The 22,608-nt window shown below is 47.8% G+C and overlaps 2 protein-coding genes across 3 annotated transcripts in view; one reads left to right on the top strand and one right to left on the bottom strand.

Annotated features, from left to right (window-relative positions):
• Positions 1-200: 200 nt before the first annotated feature.
• Positions 201-13,082, bottom strand: MAP1LC3B (microtubule associated protein 1 light chain 3 beta). Its single transcript, XM_030298167.1, has 4 exons — positions 12,972-13,082; positions 6,602-6,657; positions 2,648-2,754; positions 201-2,008 (listed from the first exon to the last, which is right to left on the bottom strand). The coding sequence occupies exons 1-4, from the start codon at positions 13,009-13,011 to the stop codon at positions 1,834-1,836; spliced, it is 378 nt and encodes a 125-aa protein (XP_030154027.1). The 5' UTR covers positions 13,012-13,082; the 3' UTR covers positions 201-1,833.
• A 5,881-nt stretch (positions 13,083-18,963) lies between these two features.
• The window catches only part of FBXO31 (F-box protein 31), a 45,081-nt gene continuing 41,436 nt past the window's right edge, over positions 18,964-22,608 (top strand). For both annotated transcript variants that reach the window (XM_030298164.1, XM_030298165.1), the window contains exon 1: positions 18,964-19,334. In XM_030298164.1, coding sequence (XP_030154024.1) covers positions 18,986-19,334 — 349 coding nt within the window. In that variant the 5' untranslated portion in view covers positions 18,964-18,985. The remainder of the gene's footprint in view (positions 19,335-22,608) is intronic.

The raw sequence follows: 22,608 nt of genomic DNA on the forward strand, positions 1-22,608 counted from the left end.
AGAACCTGGACTGAGGTGAGAAAGGTGCCTCGGACAAGGCAGAGCCCTTCAGAGGCGGGCACCCCTCTGCCCCCCCCCCCCCCCCCCCCCCCCCCAAACCCCTTGTGCGTTAGGAAGGAAATTCCCCGCCTGGCATGGGATAGCGCGGACGCTATACCACTACAAGTATCGGATACCGATCCATTAAACTGAACTCGGCGACGGGTTTTAGTTGTGCCTTTATTCACCTTAGTTCATTAAAAATGTACTTGGCTTAGAGATCCTATAGTGACCACCCACTAATGTGGGGTAGAAGTTGCGCCCTTCCCACATGGTATTTTTTAAAAAGCTGAATTTCTTCTAGGAATCTTATCACACAGGAGTTACAAGAATGTCAGGTATAATGATGTGTACAATCTAAACAAGACAGGCTGATTAAGAATTTACATAATGTAAAAATACACATATTAAAAGTTAGCCACGTGGACAGATGCATGCAGTGGGAATGGTCGGAAGGCTGGGGAGTCAAGCGCCCATATGCAGCAATATTCCTCCCCCCCCCCCGCCCCCATTAATAAGTAACTTCCACTAACAGGTCCGGGTATTCCACACACGTCTAAATACACAAAGGTGAAACGTAACCTGCTTGTTACATGTACAGTCTAAAGTCACTGTGATCTTTCTGTTACTCCCACAAAAATAGTAAATAGTGAGCCCATGCAGGTAGTAGGAAGCGTTGGTGGTTCTAGTTGAATTTGGAAAATGTTTAATTTTTGACATTAATATCCATGAAGAGTGTATGTCTCATTTGTTACTGTTTTTTCACAACTGACATGCACTTTGAGCAGAGGAACCAGGACGGTTCTGACCTACAGTGACAACACTGAAATACTCTTAAAAATGTGGGAACTTTTTCATAACAGAGCCACACACAACATAAAACATGGATCATCTACAGCTTTAGGCTGAAAGGTAGAGGGAGTGCATCTGAATTTTAATGCTTTAGTCTCCATGTTCTGTAGTTTCTACCACTGACCTAAGGAACAAAACTGCTTGAACAGCTTGTTTCTCTACCAAAGCAGATGGCAGTTTGACCTCTCAGAGAATATGCAAACCAGGAGAAATGTCCCATTTTTCTTCCCTGGGCCCTTTGAGAAACTAGACCAAAATTTTAAATTATTCAAGGTTCTTATTGAGCAGCGGTGCTTTACTGTCTAGAGAAGCAAACGAAACCCTCTCCCCCCCCCCCCCAGTGGCACTGCACAGGCATGGACTTGGGGCACACTACACTAGGAGTCGAGAACCTTGAGCAGCAGTTCAGAGTTTTCTTATCCACCTCAATTTTTCCTGCTTTTTGCCCACTATTATGGCCAGTGTGGGCGGGCGGGAAGGGGGCTATGCTTGACAACTTATGCTTTCCAAGATCCTCTTAAAGAGAGTTCTCTAGTTGAGTGGAAACTCTTCTACAAAAAGTTGGCTGGTTCTGTGAACCTAGAAAAGAATTTCTCTCTGAATGCTTATGTTGCAAGTTCCTCATAGGGAAAGAGCATTAGAATAATGTGAAGGTCTATTTTATCGGCAACTTAGAATGCAAAGTATTTTATTTTTAAACTTCTAAATTTGAAAACAAAACAGCCTAGGTTAAATAATGGTTTTTCCAAAGCTGAATGTGCTCATGTGGAGCTCCATTTTTCTGCTTGTAGCACAAAACAACTTCCTACAACTCCTAGGCAGGAACACTACTGTTTTTGATGGTCTGTGATTGGATGAACGGATCAATCTCAGTTGGTAATATCCCTTTTTTTTCCTTGGTAAGGGCTTAAAAAAATTCTAGAACAGATGCATTTTCTAGTCTTACACAGACACTTTGATTCCAAATGTCTCCTGAGAGGCATATACCATATACAGGAACCCGTCTTCGTCCTTCTCACGTTCATACACTTCAGAAATCGGCGTGGACACACTCACCATGCTGTGTCCATTGACTAACAGGAAGAACGCCTGATTAGCGTTGAGCTGTAAGCGCCTCCTATTGAAAGAAAAATAATGTGAAGAGATACTGAACCAATACCCGGGATGTGTCAAAATCTCACCCACCCCCCACTGACACACAAGTACAAAGATTTTGTACATGCTGCTTCTGGCAAAATAAAACGTATGCCTACTGATGATTACTCTCAAAGCTTCTCATAAAGTACAGGACATTTCCTAGAATTACACTGACAAAGGATATATTAGTGGTAATACTTGATAGATTATTCTTACTATATTCCTGAGGCCAGTCTTAAACTAGCATGCTCTCTGAAGAGCCATTAGTGTCTAGTATGAGAAATACTTCAAAATATAGTTTATATTACCATAGTACCAAGTCTGCATTCTTTTACTAATTTTGCTGTACAAAACTTGTAATTTTTCTGATCAAGAGACAACATCTATACTAGATGTTATGGTGAAAGAATCAGAAGGACAGCTGATCCAACAGGGAAGAGAGAAGAACTCAGAAAGGAAATGTCTTTAGGTTTTATTGAGCTTGTGGAGATCTTAATCAAAACTAAAGATAAAAGTTTGAAACAAAACACAACAACAACAACAACAAAACTAAAGATTTATCTAAGTCTGATAAAGAATGAGAAGCTACCCAAAGAAATAGAAAAAAGTGATTATATACCTAATGATCTTGATGAGCTCACTCATGTTGACGTGATCAGGTACAAGGAACTTGGTTTTGTCCAGTACAGGAAGTTGCTTCTCACCCTTGTATCGTTCTATGATCACCTAAAAAAATAGCCAGAAAAGAGATTTTGAGATCAGCATTAACTATGAAGAACAGACAAAATACCTCCTATGTTGTAACTGGCACATACCTAAACGGGGTCTGAAATAGAAACGGCACATTTGTTAGTTTCCTCATAGCGCTCTTGTGAAGGGTGATCATTTATCAGCTTACACTCTGTCCCTTACAGAATATGGCACACAAAATACACAGTGGATGCCTCCAGGAGGTGAGCTATGTATTCTTTTTACTTGGAACCATGAGAATATACTAACTAGTCAGAAAAAAAAAAAATACTAAGAACAGAGGCTAGGTGCCACCTTAAAGTGTAAAGCTCTGAATCTGTCAATGACACCACCACCATTTCCTCTGAAATATGTAAGATCTTTTTTAATTAGATGTACTTCTACAACAACTTTTTTAATGTTTTTATTTATTTTTGAGAGAGAGAGACAGAGAGACAGAGAGAGAAAGAGAATGAACACAAGCAGGGGAGGGACAGAGAGAGAAACAGAATCTGAAGCAGGCTCCAGATTCCAAGCCATCTGCACAGAGCCTGACTCGGGGCACAAACTCATGAACTGTGAGATCATGACCTTAACCAAAGTCGGACATTTAACCAACTGAGCCACTCAAGGGCCCCGTACCTTCTTTTTTTTTCTTTTTAAGTTTATTTTGAGAGAGCTCTCATGAGCAGGGGAGGGGCAGAGAGAGAGAATCCTAAGCAGGCCCCACATTGGGGGTCCACACGCACAACACAGGGCTCAATCCCAGGAACCATGAGATCATGACACAAGCTGAAATAGGAGTCAGACACTTAACCGACTGAGCCACCCAGGCGCCCCTGAAGTGTGGAAGTTTTTTGTTACGGTAATACACTCATGTTTTTTTCATACTAGACCTGTTTCTCTACTTGACATGGAAAAAGTCTTAAGTAAATACCTGACAAGTAGAGACAATGATTCACTGGTTCTGGAAACACATTTTGTGCAGAAAGACTTGAAGATTCTTTCATATTGACAAAATATTCCCTATATTTCTTTAAAGAGTTAAAAAAATTTTTTTAACGTTTGTTTTTGAAAGAGCGTGAGCAGGGGAGAGGCAAAGAGAGAGGGAGACACAGACTCTGAAACAGGCTCCAAGCTGTCAGCACAGAGCCCGACACGGGGTTTGAACCCATAAACTGTGAGGTCATGACCTGAGCTAAAGTTGGACACTTAACTGACGGAGCCACCCGGGTGCCCCTCTTTAATGAGTTTTAAAAGTCAAGAATCTTTGTGGGTTTGAGCCCCGCGTCAGGCTCTGTGCCGACAGCTCACAGTCTGGAGCCTGCTTTGGATTCTGTCTCCCTCTCTCTCTGCCCCTCTCCGCCTAGTGCTCCATCTGTCTCAAAAATAAATTAAAAATGTTAAAAAAAAATGTAAAAAGTCAATAGTTTTACATCATGAACTGAAATAGATCCATCAGCTCCTTGCCATACTTCCTTTCCACAGAGGAAAAACAGTTTTTCCCCTAGTTCTACGCCACTACAAAAGCAAAACAGCCATACCCTGCCACAACGAGAAGCTGAGAGACAGGAATGGGAATCTTCACATAACGTTTCTTCAGAAAAGGGGAAGAGACTTGTCTGTATATGGCTCTGCTGTAAGGGAGCCCGCGTGAGGTTCTGTGTAAGGCCAAATCAAACTGTTATCACCTTCCTTGATAAGATCTAGAACTTTTATCCACAGGGTGTGTTCACAACATTATCCACAGGAAAGAATCAGTAGATAGAGTACACTTGCCTGGGTTTGACTAGTAGCAGAGATCAGAAGCAAGGCAGAAATCTTAAATTCCTGGTCCAAGAAGAGGCAGAAGCACCGGAGGAAAAACTCAAGACCTTAGAACCCTTCCCTTAAAGGAGGACACAGCAGCAGCCTGGGGACACAGGACAGGATGGCCTTGGGCACCTCCTGCTCTCTCTCAGGTGCTCAGGCTGCTCTGCGGGGAGAGGAGCTGTTCGAGCTGCTCCTGACTCGCCCGCACTGGCCATCCCCATGAGAACCATCACCTACAAATGACTGGTTTCCTTGTCCCTTCTTTTTCCTTTTTCCTGTACCCTTCTAATCTGGGAGAGAAGGTGTGTGAGTCATGGGGTAAGGCGTCTGGCTGCATCTGAGGAGTGCCCTCCTGAGTGCTGCACTTAGGCGGCCACTGTGGGCAGAAGCGTGGAGGACACAGCCGCCCTCAAGGAGTGGAGACCAGACTGCCGGTGGAGCTGCTTCTGCCTTCGGTCCTTCCATCCGATTCTCAACAAGCAGTGCCTGTGACAGTGGTTCTCAGACTTGTTCAGGGGATCACAAGCACGAACGGGGAAATATAAGTACACGATTTCTGCAAAAACCCAGAAAGGACTGCTAACATATGCAGATATCTGCGTTTCAAAAGGAGGCTGTGGAACAAACCCTGGCAGACTACTGGGCTGTTTGTTTCCAACAGCTAGCACCTGCGAGCAGATAAAACAGGAGGTATTCAAAGTGAAGATAACCTTACAGTTAAAGAAATCCCCCAGGCCACATGTTGACCAAGTACCAGGACAGACTGAAGTTTCTAAGCAGGCCAAGGAAAACAGACTGTTTTTTAATGTAGGACCCCACAGCTGGGAAGCTGCTGGGAAGACCCGTCTTCTCTTTTCTGTGTACCTTACAGCCCCACCTCCCTGGATCTTTTCTCTCCCCTCAGTTTGGCATGAGATCACATGTCACAAAGCCAAACACGAAAGCTGCCACAGAGCTTTTAACAGTGGAGTTTCTCAGGGGTCTATAGAATTTGTAGGAGGTGACAACCACGTACAAAGAATTATGCAAATCTTTCCAACAACTACATGGGATGGGATTCTCTTCCCGTTTTACACATAAAGAGTAGCAGCACCTTTCAGAATTTTAGTAACTAGCTCAAAATCACTTAGTAACCTTGAACCTAAGGCCTGAACTCAGCCTCTGTCTGAAACCAGGAGTTCCTCTTACCCACTAGACCTTGTGCCTCAGGCAGAAACCTTTTCTAGGGTCTGCCAGCAAAGGATTTGGGGCAGAGGATGTGGGTTCCTGGGCACACCAAAAAGCATCTGAGGCACCTACACGTGACAAGAAAGAGCAGTGTTTTTCCTCCATTTCCTGCGAAGAAGCCAAATACAAGAGACTTCTCTGGGGCGTCAAAAGACATCCTGGAATGTGCAGTCACGTTTAAATCCTGAGGACTACTCATTTTCCAACCGCAGTACTCAGCTTCCTTTAGCAGACAGTGGGTACTTCCTTCCACTCATAAAAGACTACCAGTTCTAGGGGTGCCTGGGTGGCGCAGTCGGTTAAGCGTCCGACTTGGGCTCAGGTCACGATCTCGCGGTCCGTGAGTTCGAGCCCCGCGTCGGCTCTGGGCTGATGGCTCAGAGCCTGGAGCCTGTTTCCGATTCTGTGTCTCCTCTCTCTCTGCCCCTCCCCTGTCATGCTCTGTCTCTCTCTGTCCCAAAAATAAATAAACGTTGAAAAAAATTAAAAAAAAAAAAAAAAAGACTACCAGTTCTAGCCCCTCTATTCATTTCCCCCAAATAAATATATTTGACTTGTGACGTGTGTAACATTAAGGTAGCAAACTCAGACTCAGGAGGAAACAATGGGGTTAGATGAAACAACTGTGTATTAAGTGATCTCAATTCTAGGTCATGAAGCTGACACTGGGGGCTATTGGTCCGGATTTTTGTAGAAACCCCTGTCACATGGTTGCACACAGCAGTGTTGTACCAAAGTACTTAAGCAGTGCTCCCGTCTGCATACATTATTAATGACTGAAACACAGATGCTGGAGACTACCTACTGGGATTTTCGTAGGATGCTGCTCTCGGATAAGTCGGACATCTTCTACTCTCTGTTCTGCAATGAAAGGAAAAGACACAGGCATTATTAAGGGTGACAATGCAGCTTCTTTCCTGCATTTTCACTGGTGGTTTCCATATGTGAATTCACCTATCCCTAGCTGTGGCAGAGTAGAGCAGTAAGGGTATCTTTCCTGGAACTCAGAAGAACCAAGCACTGGCATTTCATATCTGGTAAACTGACATGTAAGGCCAAATGCAACTTCCGTGTAAACCAACATGTAATTACATGGCTATAGCAGGTGGAATAGCCTAAGACCAAGAGTACAGAATTCCTAGTTTCAAGGGTTTGGGACCCCAGGCTCAGTCAAATACAATCAGCAGACTGACTGCACGGTATTACCAATCTTTCCTCCAAGGACTCCCCCACCTGTCAATTTTTGTGCATTTTCCATAGTTTACGTTGGTACAGAAATCCATGATCAACCATAGGCTCTCCAGTACAATTTTCCCTTTCACTTCCTGCTTTTCAATGATATAGTCCTTAAAAGGAAAGAAAATGCCCAAAATAGATATGGGTAAAAGAATTTCCTATTTGACTTTTAAACAGTTTCACTCAGTGCCCACCCCTCCCTTTACCTAAAAGTTTAAAGCACAAAGTCTCCTGTTGAATACTAGTTTTTTGACAATCTCTATTCTCCTCCTTAATATAATCACTTATGTAAATGATCAATATCATGGGCTTCCTGAGAAATCCTGGTGACTTTGAAAAAAAGATGCTATGACCTATATAAATGTATATACTACTGTTACCAACTTTTTTGAATTTCAAAAAAATTTACTAAAATGACTGAAATAATTCCCATGTTCAAATTATGAACGTTTAGGTTCTATTTCTATTTTCCCACCCAAAATTTCTAAAACAGCTTCTAAGATAAATCACTAAATACAACACATCTACTATAAAGACTGCAAATTTAGTGCTTTGTCACTTACATATAACACCCAGTGCTCACCCCAAGTACCCTCCTTAATGCCCATCGCCCATTTAGCCCAACTCCGACCTGACACCCCTCTAGCAACCCTCATTTTGTTTTCTGTATTTAAATCTCTTATGATTTGCCTGTTTATCTTATTCATCCATCCCTTCCTCTATGTTAACCTGGTTTGTTTCTTAGGTACTGTTAATAGTAAGCTTAACCTAGTGGTTCCCATCTATAATATTCTGACTGACGTATCTGGTCCAAAACCCTTGGAATTTTCTAAACAAGAATAGTGATATTGATAAGGGCATCTTTTGTTTCTCCATAACAAACTCCAAACAACCATTTCTGAGGTTTGTGTTAATGTGGTGATTTTTGGAAAGCTCCTAAGAATGGGAGACTGGAATTTTCTAAACAAGAATAGTGATATTGATAAGGGCATCTTTTGTTTCTCCATAACAAACTCCAAACAACCATGTCTGAGGTTTGTGTTAATGTGGTGATTTTTGGAAAGCTCCTAAGGATGGGAGACTGGCTGCCAGGGGAAAGAACAGTGACTTGAGGTTTGAAACTTTCAGACCTACCCCAACAACCAGGGATGGGAAAGGTATTCGGAGGATGAACTAATCATTAATGGCCAATGATTTAACCAGTCAGGCCCATGTAATTAAATCTCCGTAAATACCCAAAAGGATGGGGCTCAGAACTTCTGGGTGCTGGGAGAATACCAAACTCCCCGGGGAAAAAAGCTCCTGCACTCAGGACTCTTCCAGAACTCACCCCAGTACTTTTCATGAGGCTGTTCTTTTGTGTACTTTAATATCCTTTGTAATAATCCAGTAATCTAGTAAATAAACAGCTTTCCTGCAAGCCACTCCAGCAATTTAATTAAACATGGTTGGTGGGGGGGGGGGGGTTATGGGAACTTCTGATTTCCAGCCAGTGGTCAGAAGCACAGATTAACAAGCTGAACTTGGAATTAGTGTTTGGGCGTGGTGGGGAGGGGCAATATTTTGGGACTTAACTCTTATCAACTTGTTGGATCTGAAGCTATCACCAGGTAAAGAGTTAGTACTGAGTTAAACTGTAGGACAGCCACCAACCAGTTGAGCATCCGACTCCTGATCTTGAGTTCAAACCCCACACTGGGTATAGGGCTGCTTGGGTGGCTCAGTTGGTTGAGCACTATTCTTGATCTCTGCTCAGGTCATGATCTCGTGGTTTGTGAAATCGAGCCCTGACTGAGCCCTGTGCTGACGGCGTGGAGCCTGCTTGGGATTCTCTCCCTCCCCCTTCTCCTTGCCCCTCCTCCCCTGCTCATGTTCTCTCTCTCTCAAAATAAATAAACCTAAAAAAAGAAAGAAACCCACTTTATGTATGGAGATGACTGTAAAACAATTTTTTTTTTTTAAATTTTAGGACAGCCAGCTGAATTCAGTTCGATGTGTGGAAAAGCCACACCTCCAGGGTCCAAAGTGAAGCAGTGATTAGAATAGTGAGAGTAGAGGAGACACAGGAGGAGGATTTTCTCCCTGGCATCATCTTTTAAATCCTTCTCTATTTCTGATTCCCCTTCAATGCCCCTCTCAGCTTCGAGCCCTGTCCCTGTCTGTCTTACCCCAGGAAAAGGTGCTCTACCATATAGACTTTAGCCATCAACCGTCTTCACGACAAAAACCTCCATTCTGTCAGAGAAGATTCTTCCAGAGGTTAGAGGAAATCACAATTAATTCACTCTAGCAAATGAATGATAATTCTTTAATTTACCCTGGAATATGTTTCACATTTAAAGACTTATCCTAATACATGTAAAAGTTTAATTGGAAACATTCAGACAGAAGGGGGAGATTTTTTTTTAATACAAGGAAACAGGTTTGTTTTGGCAAGTGGAAAAGGAAAAAAATACAATAAAAATAGGCTCTAAATATGAGACTTTAAAGTCAGAAATCAGAATTTTTATACTGTAGTATCAAAAGTTTCTTTATCTTGATTTAGCCCCCAAATATGGCCCAAACGACAAAAATGATTCTTTTTACTAAAGGTGGGAAAATCAAAGTATGAAGGTGAGTGACTTCCTTAAGGTGAAAACACTTAGTACTGGGGAACTGGGGGGCTCAGGTGGTTAAGCTCCCAACTCTTGGTGTCGGCTCAGGTCATGATCTCACGGTTTGTGAGCTTGAGCCCCACATCGGGCTCCACGTTAACAGTGTGAAGCCTGCTTGAGATTCTCTCTCAAAAACAAACTTAAAAAAAGAAAAAGAAAACACATAGTGTTAAAGTCTCCTAGAAATGTCTTAAGTGTCTTGAGCAGTTGCAGTGAAAACGCAGGGGTGAGCTGGAGTAACACAGCAAATATGGTACATGCCTGTCCCTCACTCTTTTAAGTGGACAGCTATTTTCAGAGACTAACAGTAGATTTAACAACAGATTACCAACACCACAGATAAAGGCACATATGAGCAATTCTTTTACTCAAGTATTTTTTTAATGTTGTAGTGATCTGTTTATCATTTGTCTTCAACAGAGTGCCCCCGGCAGTCAGGGACCTGCCTCTAGTCATCTTTGTATTCCCCCAGGGCTCAGGCTTGTACACAGAAAATGATAAACAAATTTAATAAACAAATTAAAGTTGTAAAATGGAAATAAATACTACTCCAAAAGCATATCCAGATATGCTTCCCCAGATTCCTTTCCTCCTGTTTCTAAGACCCTTATAAGCCTTGCAAACAAACAAAAACGGAGAATAGGAGTCTAAAGTGTCTTAGTTTACCAATGTATTTGCAAAGTTGCTTTGAGACTACTGAAGGCATTTGAAATAAAACTATTTCATTGAGTGAAATGGAAGCATAATAATATTGCCCCCAATCTGTCTAAATCGTTAAGTGTGATAGATATTCAATCCCTCAACGACTGGTACAGCTTCAGTTCATGGAGTGCTACCTGCGTTTTGCCACATACCTTGCTCTACAGGTCTGCCTTTTACAGTAGTTATTCTAGACCAACACATACACGTCCCCTGAGACATGCAAACTTTTCCGCTATTAACGGGGAAGCTTAAGCCTGCTCACCGCTAAATCGCAGAACAGTGTCATTAAATAAACTGGGGCAACCCCAGGGGCTAAAGCAAAACTTTTACATCTGAGAAGACCAAATCCAGAATTTTTTGCTCGAGTACAATTCTGGAAGCTCACGTTTCCACCTCTGTGCAAAGGCACCCTATGCCTTTCGACTCCGTGTTGGCCCATCTCCTGTACTGGAAACGACGGCGGCCTCCGGGAGGACGGAAACACAGGGCGGAAGGCAGAGTGCAAGTCCAGACGCTGCCACTAGGTGGATCACGATCGTCACCTCTGTGGGCCCCACCCAGTTTCTTCAGCTACAAAAGGAAGAAGGGGTTGTTCTGGATGAACCTGAGGGTCCACTTCAACCCTCTGCATCCTGGTAGGAGGTATCAGCAGCGCTCTATTCAGTTCTGAATTAGCCTGAACTCACTCCCATGGAAAGAGAGAGAACTGCTCGAGCTCGCTGGGGCTGGTCTGAGTGCGTGAAGAGGTTCTCACCGAAGAATTAACGTCTCTCATTTACTGGGCTACGAATCAAGTGAAAATTGTCAGCCCCGGAGCCAGGAAAGGCAGTAGCCGCTAAATGGCACTCGATATTTTTCTGCGAAAATGACTATTAAAGGGATCTTTTAAAAAGGGGCCAGATTCCAGGTGAATTCCCTCTAATTCATCAGAACACATTAATCTCACTTTCCTTACTCTTACCACCTACTCTTGTTCAGATTTTTCTAGAGTAACCTAAAAATACTCGAAGCAAAAGGAAAGTAACTATAGTTTCAGCTATGGGAAAATAAGCATCTTTCCCACACCAATGTCCCCAGTTAACTTTTTTTCTTTTTGAAGCCAGCTCTATGCCCAACGTGGGGGGGGGGGTTGAACCTACGACCCCAAGATCAAGACCCACACCGCTCTATCCACTGCGCCGGCCAGACACCCCCCCCCCCCCCGTTAGCTTCAAAATAAATGCAAGACTCGTGTGGACGGGAGCCCGATACCAGAGGGAATCTGCTTCCAACGCTGCTCTCGGGGCTGCAGAAGAGCTCGCGAAGGTCGTGAGCGAGAAAATCCCCGCCGGGAAAGGCACGTCTAAGTCCTGCTAACGGACACTCCGCCTCTGTAGACGGAGCCACGGCCTGGCGGGCGCTTCCCCGAGCGCGGAGCGCGGCTTCGCAGGGGCAGGAGCTCACGACTGTCCGTAACGACAGCCACAGACCCAGGGGCGCCGCTCGCCTCCCGGAGAGCTGCGGGCCCTCTACGGAGGGCAGACCCTGCGGAGGAGGCCCGCGGGGCACACGCACGAGCCCCGCGGCGGCCCCCTCTGCCCGCCGGCGGCCGCTGCCAACAGCCCCACGAACACACGGCCGGGGGCCACGTCGTCCGCGCGGGACGTGCTGGCCTCGGGGAGCACCCGTCGGTTCCGCGTCCCCATTGCCGCGGGGGCGCGAGCCGCTGGCCCCCTCTCCCCCCGAACGGGGTCAGGACGCGCCGCCACGCCCGTCTCCGCCGCCCGCCTCCGGGGCCCTCCGCGGCCCACAGCCCCTCCGTCGAGGGGACCCGACGTTTGTGAGCGACCACGTGTGATCCGGCCTCACCTGGACGAGATTCACTCGCACGCTAATGCCACCCCTTCAGAGGACCTGTCGCAGACGGCCTCCGGGCCGGCCGCCCCCGCAGGCATGACAGTTCACACTCGGGCGGCGACCCCTCCCCTCCACCACCACCCCCCCGCCCCGCCCCGCACCGGAGGGCTGCTGCACAGCGGTGCCCGCGGCCAGGCCGCCGCCGCCGCCGCGAAGGGCCAAGAGGTGATTCAGCAGCTCCGCGCCGGCGCGTCCCGCCCGGTGTCCCTCCCCCCGGCCCCCGGCCAGCCCCGACGCCCCCCGGCCCCCCCGGCCCTCCTCGGCCTTCCCTCGCCCCTCCGCCATCCCGCCTCGGCCGCGAGCCGACTCTTCCGCCCGTGTTCCCGCCTCATCCCCTTTGCGTCCCGTGTCCCCCTCGGCCCTACTTCCTCCCCCTTGCCCCTTCCTCTCCTTCTTCCCTCCAGTCCCCTTCCCCCCTCTCTCCCCCGTTTCCCGACTCCTCTCCTTCCGTCCTTCCCTCCTCTCCTCGCCTCATCCTTCATCCCCCCCTACCCCTCCTTCTTCCCTCCTTGGTTCCTCCCCCCTCCTTCCCCTCACCCCCCCCCTCTTTCCTCCCCCTTTCACCTCGCTCTCCCCCCTCCCCCCCCGCCCTCCTTCCTCCACCGCCTCCTCCTGCTTTCCTCCCTTTTTCCCCACGCTCCCCGTCTCAGCCCCTCCGCGGGCCCGGGCCCCCGCCGCGGCACCCACCGAAGGTGCGGCGCTGCTTGAAGGTCTTCTCCGACGGCATGGCGCGGGAGCGAGGCGGAGGGTCCGGGCTGTTCCAGACGGCGCGGCGGCGGGATACTGTGGCGACAGCGACTTCCCTTGTGTCTCTTCAGGCCGCAGCCGCGTCAGGTGACCGGTGCGGCGTCCCAGGGGGCGGGGCCAGGGCCGGCCGCCGTAGCCGCCATGGCGGGCGTGGCGGAAGCGGGCCGCGCGCGCAGCGGAAAGCCCTCCTGCGCAGGCGCGCGTGCCGGGCGGGGTTGTCCGCTCGCTCGCGGAGGGGGCGCGCGTCTTGGCCCCGTAGCCCCGCGTCAGAGCGTCTCCCGCGCCGAAGTCCCGCGGGGCCCAGCTCTTCGACTGAGCCCGCCTCGCTTGGTGCCGCGTCTCTGACAAAGTTCTGACCCGAAAAGCAGTCGCTCCGTGCACCCGCCGCTGCGCCACGGGTCTGGGGTCCAGATCAGGCACCTGTCGGTGTCGAGCGCTTAGGGAACTGGCCCCGGGGAGGAAGGGCCCTCCGCGCCGCTGCGCGCCCCCGCGAGCCCGGGAGCCCTGTGTGAACGCGCAGTGACTGCTGAGGCGCCGGGCGCGGGGTGAGGGCCTGCGGGGCGCGGGTTGCCCGCGCGTGCCCGCCTGCGGGACGTGCACGGGTGCGCACAGCGCTGCAGTCGGCATCTCGTACTTTGAACGCTTCCCGCATCTCCGGGCTTCTCTCCTGTTTGAGTTTGGGGAAGCCTTTCTTAAGTGCGCGTTTGGTGGAGTGGACTGTGCTACATGCGTTACTATGCAAACGCATAAAACATACTAAAATCTATTCCTCGATGTGGTCTTAATATAGCTGGGATTGCTTTCCTTTCAGAAAAGCCAAACATGGCGCAGATCCTTGTATAGTTCTTTCCCAAGCCCAGGACAACGATGTTAGTTGTAGCTCTTCATTCCCGCTGCTGTTTACTAGACAACAGGGCATTTGTGCATGCGTCGCTTTCTGCCCCAGGTTTTTTCTCCTTTGTCACAGTCCTTTACCTTGAAAAACCTCTGAATAAACACTTAAACATCTATCTGGTTTCCAAAGTTCCAGAGGAAGGCTTCAAGCTCCAAGTGTACTATCTTGGCTGCTTTGTATTTATTCTGTGAAAAATGGAGAAAGAAATCCAGTAAGCGTTTATGTACCTACCTACTGCCAAAGGCGTAGTGATCGGGGTTGAAGTCTTAAAAGAGTGTGTGGACTGTATGCTGCTTTTCTTGAATGTTTTTTCTTTCTTTTTTTTTTTTTAATATTGACTGGTGAGTTGCTTTCTTGGCTTAATTGCTATTTTGTAAGAAATGGACTTTTTGTTCTCTTGCTGGACAACTGTTCCCAAATGCAAGAGGGAAAAAAAAAATCAATATCTGGCATATGGAGGTGGGGGAAGGGAAGGAGAGTTTCATATTTCCCTAGTCCCTTAGGCATCCATAAAGCTTTACCAAATTACCCCAGGCCTTGAGTTTGCAGCCACAGGGATAGACTTCAAGGGCCCAGCTACTGATGCTTCAGGATCACTCTGTGATTTTCAAGTACTGAAGTCCACATTTACAGTGACTGCTTAAGTCCTCCCTAACCTTGAATTCCTACTGGCAGCTAAAACCCCATCTCGCTACGTGTGCCTCAGAAAATCATCCATGGTAGTGGGCACGGAAAGGTGTCTCATAAGCATCGTCTCCATGTAAGAATACCATATTCATATAATTAATATTAAATCATATCTAAAATTTACTGATTTATTTTAACATACTGATAATGTAACCTAGTGTAACTTTAGAAAACAAGTGTGCTTGAGTATATGTGAAAAATTTCATGTGCCCTCAGATTGCAGTTTAAAAGTTTGATGTAGTGACCAATTTTCCGAGTGGTAAGTTAATATTCATGAATTATTATGCTAGTTAATATCATAGTAGATTTATTTTTAAAAGAATATAAATATTACCGTTTCTTAAAATAATCCAAATAAAGTTTAAAAACTAGAACACATGTTTCATTTAAATTTATTCAATGCTTTCTCCAGGAATCTCATGGTGCTTTTAAATTATTATAGAATTATTCTAGCAAGCCAGATGGTGTCAGTTTTAAATAACTCCGACCCTATTCCTTTTTCTATGACATGAAATGACCATAATTGTGGAGGAAATAAGGTCACCGCTAAAAAATTGAACATGATGCCCCCAGCATTCGTGATATAACGTGGCTGTAAGTCATGCCGTCCGGCTATTTCTAAGAATCTGTTAAATGAGGCCTGAAACATTAACCGCAGGGTAGGAGACCTTGTTTTTGCCACACACAACATGGAGGACGAGTCACACCAAGAAGTTGTTCAGCACCTCAGGCCTGCCCGGCCCGTCCCACCTCTCCTCTTTCTGATTGGAAGAGATACTCCGGCCTGGAGGATGTCTGGGCACTCATTGGCCAGTTGTCCTATCATTCCCGGGTCATCTCTTTGCTCTTTAGAACAAGTAAACAAACAAGTATTGCTCAAGAGAAGCCCAGGAGCTATTCTCAGAAAGGATTTAGTCAGGAGGATTTTGGAGTTGACCCTCAATGGATCGCAGTGTTTAGGAGTGTCTTCGCTGGCTCCCGGGAGCTGCTGTCAGCAGCCGCCAGAGGCACCGCGTGCAGCGTGCTTCCTCTTCCCGGGAAGCTGTCTGTGACAGACAACTTCAGAAATCAGCAAGCGAGTGCATGCAGGAAAGCCATCATAAATCACTCTCATGATCTAACATTGTTTCTGAAAGGGCCATGGACAGCTGATTCGGCGCTCCACGGGTTTTTTTGTTTGATTATTCGTAAATTCTGAAGGATTGCTGTTTTTCCAGCTTTTGCCCATATATGGGACTCTTAAGGGAGGCATCTGTTGAGAGTCTATGCGCCCTCTTATTTTAAACTGTGAACCTTCTGTTTGGCCTTTGAATATTTCCCCTTTCTATCACTTTGTTTCTTCTGAGCAGGGGAGTAAGATTCCATTTTCAAATCTGGATTGTGAGAACCAGCGTGGGTAAAGCTAACAGTTTATTTAGGTCCAAGAAATACTACTTTCTAGGACTTCTGGGCCAACCATTTTTTTTTTAATGTTTATTTATTTTTGAGAGAGAGAGACACACACACAGAGTGTGAGCGGGGGAGGGGAGGAGAGAGAGAGGGAGACACAGAATCCGAAGCAGGCTCCAGGCTCTGAGCTGTCAGCACAGAGCCAAATGCAGGGCTCGAACTTATAAGCAGTGATACCGTGACCTGAGCCAAAGTCTGAAGCTTAACTGACTGAGACACCCAGGCTCCCCCTGGGGCAACCAATGAAAACAATAATCCTGCTCTGTAATCTACTTATCTCCTTAGATGTTATCAGTTCTCTATAACAAAGAACTCATTACTATAGTCTCATCCCAGTGTTAAAACAAATGATCTATTTTATCTGTTTTTTTTTTCTCATTTTGATATGAACATGTCCTCCTTAGTGTTCTTTGTATGGGATACATTTCTGTATAAGGGATGATGAAAGTGTTCAGGACATACAAAACTTTTCCTGTTCAATGTGTAATAGTTATCTGCTATCCACAGCCTTTCCTCTTGGGTTCCTTTCTGCCAACAGGGGTTACCCAAGCTCCCACAGCCAAATGTTTCTTTCTATTCTGGTTAGCACTAATTCAGTCCTTGCACATGTTGGGGTGGCTTATCGTATACAACCTTCTGTTAGTCCTGCCCTCAAGAATACACGGATATAGCTAGGCCTTCCTAACTGTCCAGTTACCGAATCCACACTCTAAACAGAATAGTTTCACCATTCTTCTAAAGATGGGAATTTAACAAAATTATTTTGTACGTTAGTACAACTCTAAGCTCCTCTAGGAGAAAATTGCCTATGGGAAGGGGTAGATAGATTTAGAAAAAAAAAAAAAAACCAACACTAAATGTAACAGTGGCAAAGATTATGCCTTAGAAGCTATGGAGCCATGCCAAACATAGCACGTAGGCTAGTCAGGCATTCTGCAAAAGTTTATCATGTATTTCTGGTTGCTGAAATACTTCCTACCTTGGATCATAATGGTGACCCACCAGGTTTCTCTAAATCTGTGTGGTTCCTGTTTCTTTTTAGTCTTGTAGCCAGTTTTTTTTTTTTATTTTTTCATTCAAGAAACATTTAGTAAACATTCGTTGCGTGATGATGTGTGTTGGTGTATATATCACATGACAAGGGATACATCTAGGGAGATTGGTACAAAAGGAAGCAAGTGTTTATGATAAAACAACGTGATGGTGCTCCTTCCTAGGAGATGCCATTTGGGGACAAGTTTGAGGGGGGGGGGTTGGCTCTTTAATGGCACAGACAGAAGAGATGGGTCTTCCTGGCAGAGGAGACAGCTTGAGCAAAGTCAGAGATGTTAACTAGGCTGGTGAGCTTTGAATTATCAGAGGGCTCCCCTAAGAGCTGGGTGTGGGCACAGGCCGCAAGGCCAGACCGGGATTTACGCATGGTGTGGTAAGGAATCATTGGGGCCATTAAATACCTTTACATGGGTGAGTGCCACAGTGAGTCTGCTTTGGCTCATGTGTTACTATTTGAAAGAATAGAGTTGTGATGCCAGTGTGGAGACTGGTCTGAAAAGCAGTCTAGATGGAAAGGCCAGTTGGGTGTTGTTTTTCAGTTGCAGGTACCCAAGGTTTGAACCATGACTTACTGTTTAGTTATTTTTGTTAGAAGATGCACTTCCTCTATTATCAGATTCCAGGGACCAGGGGAGGCAGCCTCTTTCTGGCCTTGAGACTGCTCTATAGAGGTGATAGTGAACAGTCAGGAATGGTGGAAACTGGCAGGGTCATTAGTTTTCTATCTGACTAGCAAGACCTCAAGCTCTCCCAGAAACAGTGGGGTGGCCAGGGGATTCTTGGCGTCCCTTAAGACCCTGGGCAGTCCCAGCAGGGTTCGCAGCTTTGTTGTAGAGCGGTTCCTGTAACCACACCCACACCCCAGGGGCCTGACTCTGGAAACAACTAATAACTACAGTTTCTTGTTGTTGTGAGCTATTTAAGGTAAGCCTGTCACGGGAAGGCTTGCATATTCTCTCAGTTGGGCCCCGCCTTCTAGAACACACGTGCCCTGGAGCACAGTAAACAAGGTAACTAAGGGCGGAACCACAAGACCAGTTAGGACAATGCAGGAGTCGGTGTTTGATTCAGCAGCTAGCATGATTTCCCCTTTCATTGCGATAAAGAAGAAATGATGAATGTCAATTTTTAGATAAAGAAAGGAGGCTGATTGGCACAATCGGGGTTCTATTTGGTGTACGTGGGCGGTTTCGGGCGCTAGACAAGTTTGCGCCGATCCCCCTGGCCACCTAATCAGGCCTCAGGCTCCTGGCCCTGTCCTGGGTAATTCTTGGAGTCATGGTGGTGTGTTTGTGGGGATTCTGGAGGGTCCCTGGGGCCGTCCACGGCGGTGGGGGTGGGGTCCTCAGGGCCGTCTTGGGGGGTTCTCATGGGTCTGGGGAACCTCCCGGGACCTCGGGCCGTCTTGGGTTCTGAGGGTAACCTCCGGGGGGGGTCCTCAGCTGTCCTGGGGGGTTCTGGATGGGGACCTCCGGGGAGTCCTCGAACATCTTGGGGGGGTCCTCCGGCCTTCCTCGCAGCTGCGGTCAAGCCAGCCGGCATTCCACGGCGTCGCCACCCCTGTTAGCGCAGAGGGGAGGGCGTGAGCCCATACTCTGGAGGTGGCGAGTTGGGTCCTCGAGCACGTCCTCAGTCGGACGCGGCTACCATCGCCCGATGTTAAGTGGCATTGTTTTCCCGTGCCCGGTCCGGGCGCGGGACCTGGGCGTCAGGTCCCGGCTGGGCCGCGGGGGCCTGAATCGCTCACCGCTCGGTGGGCGGGGTCGGGCGGCGCGGGGGCGGGGCCCGTCGTGCTCCCGGGGGCGGCCCGGCCGACCGGCGGCGCGTGCGCACGGGCGGCGGCGGCGCCGCGGCCGTCCCTCGCGCCGGCATGGCGGTGTGCGCTCGCCTCTGCGGCGTGGGCCCGTCGCGGGGATGCCGGCGACGCCAGCAGCGCCGGGGCCCGGCTGAGACCGCGGCGGCCGACAGCGAGCCGGACACGGACCCCGAAGAGGAGCGCATCGAGGCGGGCGCGGCGGCGCTGGCCGGGGCGGGGGGCGGTCGGGGCGCGGGCCCCTCGCCGCCCCCGCGCTGCTCCCTGCTGGAGCTGCCGCCGGAGCTGCTGGTGGAGATCTTCGCCTCGCTGCCCGGCACCGACCTGCCCAGCCTGGCCCAGGTCTGCACCAAGTTCCGGCGCATCCTGCACACCGACACCATCTGGAGAAGGCGCTGCCGGGAGGGTGAGCGCGTCGGGGGCGGGGGTCCTGGCGGGCGGGGGTCCTGGCGGGCGGGGGTCCCCCCGAGGGAGGGTCCCGGCCGGGCGGGGGGCGGTGACTCCGGGGCTGTCTCCCACACTGCCGGGGCGCGGAGCCTGGGAGAGGTGGAGTCCCCGCAGGGCCGCGGAGCCGCGCTCTACCCGCCCTGGGGGCCCTGAGCGGGGGTGGACGGGTCCGCCGGCCTCAGGGACCGGACGGTTGACTGTGCTGGGGTTGGGGCTGGGTTCAGGCCAGGGAGTAAGCTGACGCATGTGGGCATCGGCCTCGGTCCCCAGGCCTCGGGGGGCGGAGCTGAGCAGAGCGAAGGGGGTGAAGTCGAACGGTTTGGGGAAGCAGCCCGAGCCGGGGAGTGTGGAGGGTCTCCTTAGGGGCGGGTCTGTGGAGGGGCAGGTGGAGCGAGGGTTGAGTTCCCTCTCTTGGATGCTGGTGGCTGTAATGACGGTGGCGAATAGTTTTGTAACAGATCCCAGGAGGAAGGGTTTACTTAATCCAGAGTTCCAGAGTCTCTGGAAAACGTTTGAACGTTGACAGATGCCAGGTGTTCAGTGAGGTGTCATGTTTTGGTAAAAAGGATAGGTGAGAAAAAAATCCAGACAATGCAGAATGGCAGAAGGAAGAAATTAAAAATCATCAGAGATCCCTGCCATCAAAGATAACCCATTCTTACAATTTTGGAAAACGTCTCTCCGTATGCACATGTAGAGTCCTGTACACATTTTTACTTAGATGGGATCGTACCACGTATATTCTTCTAGAGACAGTTTAGTATAGAAAAAGCTTCGTGGTATGTCTCTGCGTGCACGTGCCGCAGACTAGTTAGTCCCTTACCGGTCGACTTCTGAGTTTGCAGTTTTTCCTGGTCATAAACAGTGCTTCTCAGGGCTGCTTTTAAGCAGATACTGTAGCAATTTATATGTCCATGTGTCTTTTAGGACCTCTGCGATTGTCTTGTTAGGGTGCACGTCCTCGCAGCACGTTTGTGGGTAGTGGAGTGTAACACACTGATGGCACATAGACACCCACTGCCCAGCCGTTGGAATTTGCACCCCCTCCCACCCCAGAGGGTGCCTGAGAAGACCTCTTTCCCCAGATTCCACCCCCACCCCTCCCCCCAACAAGGGGGTCAGTCAGTCATATCTCTGCGGTAATGTTCAGTGGTCAGGGCTCTGGATTTTTACTCAGCGGTTCAGGCTCTATTTATATGCTGTGAGATCTTGGACATGCTGCTTCGCCTTCCCAGGTATTTGGGAAATGCTGCTCCCTTAGGGTCACGTTGAGGGTTAAATGAGATGATGCATGTGAAACTCTCACCCCCTAAATGGTAATGTTCTATTATGGGGCCTCTTGGCCATTGTATTTCATGTCTTGTGATTCCTTATTTGTGTGTTTTTGTTTTTGTCTCTTAAGACGGTCTATTTTTGTAAGGACAAATTTGTGAGAACTCTCCAAGTATTAGCAGTATTCACCTTTTGTCTTATATGTGGCAAGTGCATTTCTTTTGAGAATTTAAAGTAGAGGGAAAGAAAGTTCCCCTTTCTCTTTCTCTCTGAACTCTGTCTTTTCATTTGTTTTGCTTTTTGTACACCTGTAAGACCCAGATTGGTCACAGGTGTTCCATTGTGCTTTGAGAAGTTTGTCCATCCGTCAGCCAAACCAGTGTGGTGCTTTCCGATGGGTTTGTCTCTGGGGAATTGTAATGTGGCTAGCTCAACTCTAGAAACAGAGAGTAGCGAAGACTTTTGTGTAATCAAAAACTCAAAGGTATGCCACAGAGTAAAACTCACTGAGGATAGAGTTCAGGGTGAATTGCTAGAGTCGCTAATGGAAATATAGGAAGTCCTGATGCGGTTGTAGAAGGTAGTTGGGACAGAGAGAGGACTATGCAGTCCCTTCCCGCTGGGGCGCTTCTCAGTTCAGCTTTCCTGGGACAGCAGACCATGTGGTAGAAGGAAGGCTAACTGGGAAAGTTCTCATTTTGAGAAATTAAAAAAAAAAAAGATAAAAATGGTAAAACGGGGTGCCCGGGTGGCTCCGTCGGTTGAGCGTCCGACTTCGGCTCAAGTCAGGATCTCACAGTCTGTGGGTTCGAGCCTCGCATTGGGCTCTGTGCTGACAGCTCAAAGCCTGGAGCCTGCTTCGGATTCTGTGTCTCCCTCTCCCTCTGCCCTTCCCCTGCTCACGCTCTGTCTCTCTCTGTCTCAAAAAATAAACAAATAAATAAAATGGAAAAACAGGCATATTCCTAGTCACCCCCCAATAAATGTTAATTCTTTTGTTATATTTGCTTTTGATTCCTCTACCTTTGTAATTTTTTTTTTGATTGTTTAAATGTTTATTTATTTAGTTATTTTGAGAGAGAGCAGAGGAGGGGCAGATAGAGAGGGAGACAGAATCCCAAGCAGCCTCCGTACCCTCAGCACAGAGCCAGACGCGGGGCTTGATCTCAGGAACTGTGAGATCATGACCTGAGCCAAAACCACGAGTCAGATGATCAACCCAAGGGATTGAACTACCCAGGCACCTCTTGACCTTTTTTAGCAGAAAACATCTCAGCTGATACTCAAAGTCGTCCCTTCTGGTCAGCACTGCCCTTTCTACTCCAAGAAGCAGCCGCTGTCATAGGCTTAATTGACTAGTGTACATAGGACATATACATCTGTATATAGCGTATGCTAGGACGTTGTCCCCAAATGTAACATTTGTGGTGGTTTAGTTTTTAGAAATATATCCTCTGTGAGTATCGTACATCTGCTTTTCTTCCCCTTGTGAACTTCTGTTTTTAAGTTCTGTCCATGTGAATACATTTAATTTTGGTTCACTGTTTTCAAATGCTGTGTGGTGGTTCATCATTTGGAGAGACCACACTTTGTCGCTTCTCTTATTTTTATTTCTTTCTTTTAGTATATACAGCATACAGTGAACAACACGTTTCCTTGAATGCAGATAACATACACGCAGAAGTAGTGTTGCTGGGGCAGTGGGCTGTGCGATTTGCACTTTTGCTAGGTACTGCCCAGTTATTTCTGGGCTTGATTTTAGCTGCTTTCACACCTGTCACTAGAGCATGGACAGGTTAAGTCACAAAAGATGAAATACAAATGTTCATTATGCATCATTACAAAGTTGCAGTCATTTCTGGTCCAGCTATTTTAAGTTATCCCATTTAATCCAGTATCTGCCAAATTCTTTCTAATCTGAAATTCAGATCCATTTTTTAAAAGTTTATTTATTTATTTTG

Source organism: Lynx canadensis, chromosome E2 (genome assembly GCF_007474595.2).
Source record: "Lynx canadensis isolate LIC74 chromosome E2, mLynCan4.pri.v2, whole genome shotgun sequence".
Classification (NCBI taxonomy): domain Eukaryota; kingdom Metazoa; phylum Chordata; class Mammalia; order Carnivora; family Felidae; genus Lynx; species Lynx canadensis.

Coding starts and splice junctions, on each gene's coding strand:
- MAP1LC3B (XM_030298167.1), bottom strand. CDS start 13,011: ATGCCGTCGGAGAAGACCTTCAAGCAGCGCCGCACCTTCG. Junction 2,755..6,601: donor AGCATCCTACGAAAATCCCA/GTAGGTAGTCTC, acceptor CTATTTTTTTAG/GTGATCATAGAACGATACAA. Junction 2,009..2,647: donor GAGCTCATCAAGATCATTAG/GTATATAATCAC, acceptor TTCTTTCAATAG/GAGGCGCTTACAGCTCAACG.